This window comes from Myotis brandtii, unplaced genomic scaffold (genome assembly GCF_000412655.1).
Source record: "Myotis brandtii unplaced genomic scaffold, ASM41265v1 scaffold1750, whole genome shotgun sequence".
Lineage (NCBI taxonomy): Eukaryota > Metazoa > Chordata > Mammalia > Chiroptera > Vespertilionidae > Myotis > Myotis brandtii.
In genome coordinates this window covers 624998-625461 of record NW_005356477.1, presented here as the reverse complement: position 1 = coordinate 625461, position 464 = coordinate 624998, and the positions used below count along the sequence as shown (strand labels likewise).

The 464-nt window shown below is 56.0% G+C and overlaps 1 protein-coding gene across 1 annotated transcript in view; it reads right to left on the bottom strand.

Annotated features, from left to right (window-relative positions):
- The window catches only part of LOC102249004 (mucin-22-like), a gene marked incomplete at its 5' end in the record, with an annotated part of 9496 nt that overhangs the window by 2215 nt on the left and 6817 nt on the right, over window positions 1–464 (bottom strand). Inside the window, one exon of the mRNA XM_014537274.1 lies at window positions 355–461. Coding sequence (XP_014392760.1) covers window positions 355–461 — 107 coding nt within the window. The remainder of the gene's footprint in view (window positions 1–354; window positions 462–464) is intronic.

Sequence of the window (464 nt, the reverse complement as noted above, 5' to 3'; positions counted from 1 at the left end):
TCGTCGCTGCTCGCAGGTTCTTGCCAGGCCCAAACATCCGAACGCCCAGATCCGGTTTTATAAAGAAACATGACTTACTTTCAACAGCTTTTTTCTTTGTCCTCCAATCACACAAGTTTCCTTCCCTTTGGCCCTAATGTCACCTCTTTGCTTTCCTTCTTCTACCTTCCGCCTCTCACCTTTCCTAACTCAGTCAATCCCTCGGGCCTTTGGCTCATGCTAAGCAATTCGCTTCTTCGTAGCCCGACCCCACGGTGCCGTCCGCCTGCATATCCTCAGTGCACTGCTCACGGGAAGTCTGTTCCCGTCATCTGCCTGCTGGGCGCTCCGCTGTGAACTCACCTCCATACTTACCAGGCAGAAACTGATTCCCACCAGCAACCCGACGCCAAGCATGACGGCAGCCAGAGAGATGAGGACCACGGCCCAGCGCTGCAAACGCCCTCCGGGGCTCCCGGGCCCTG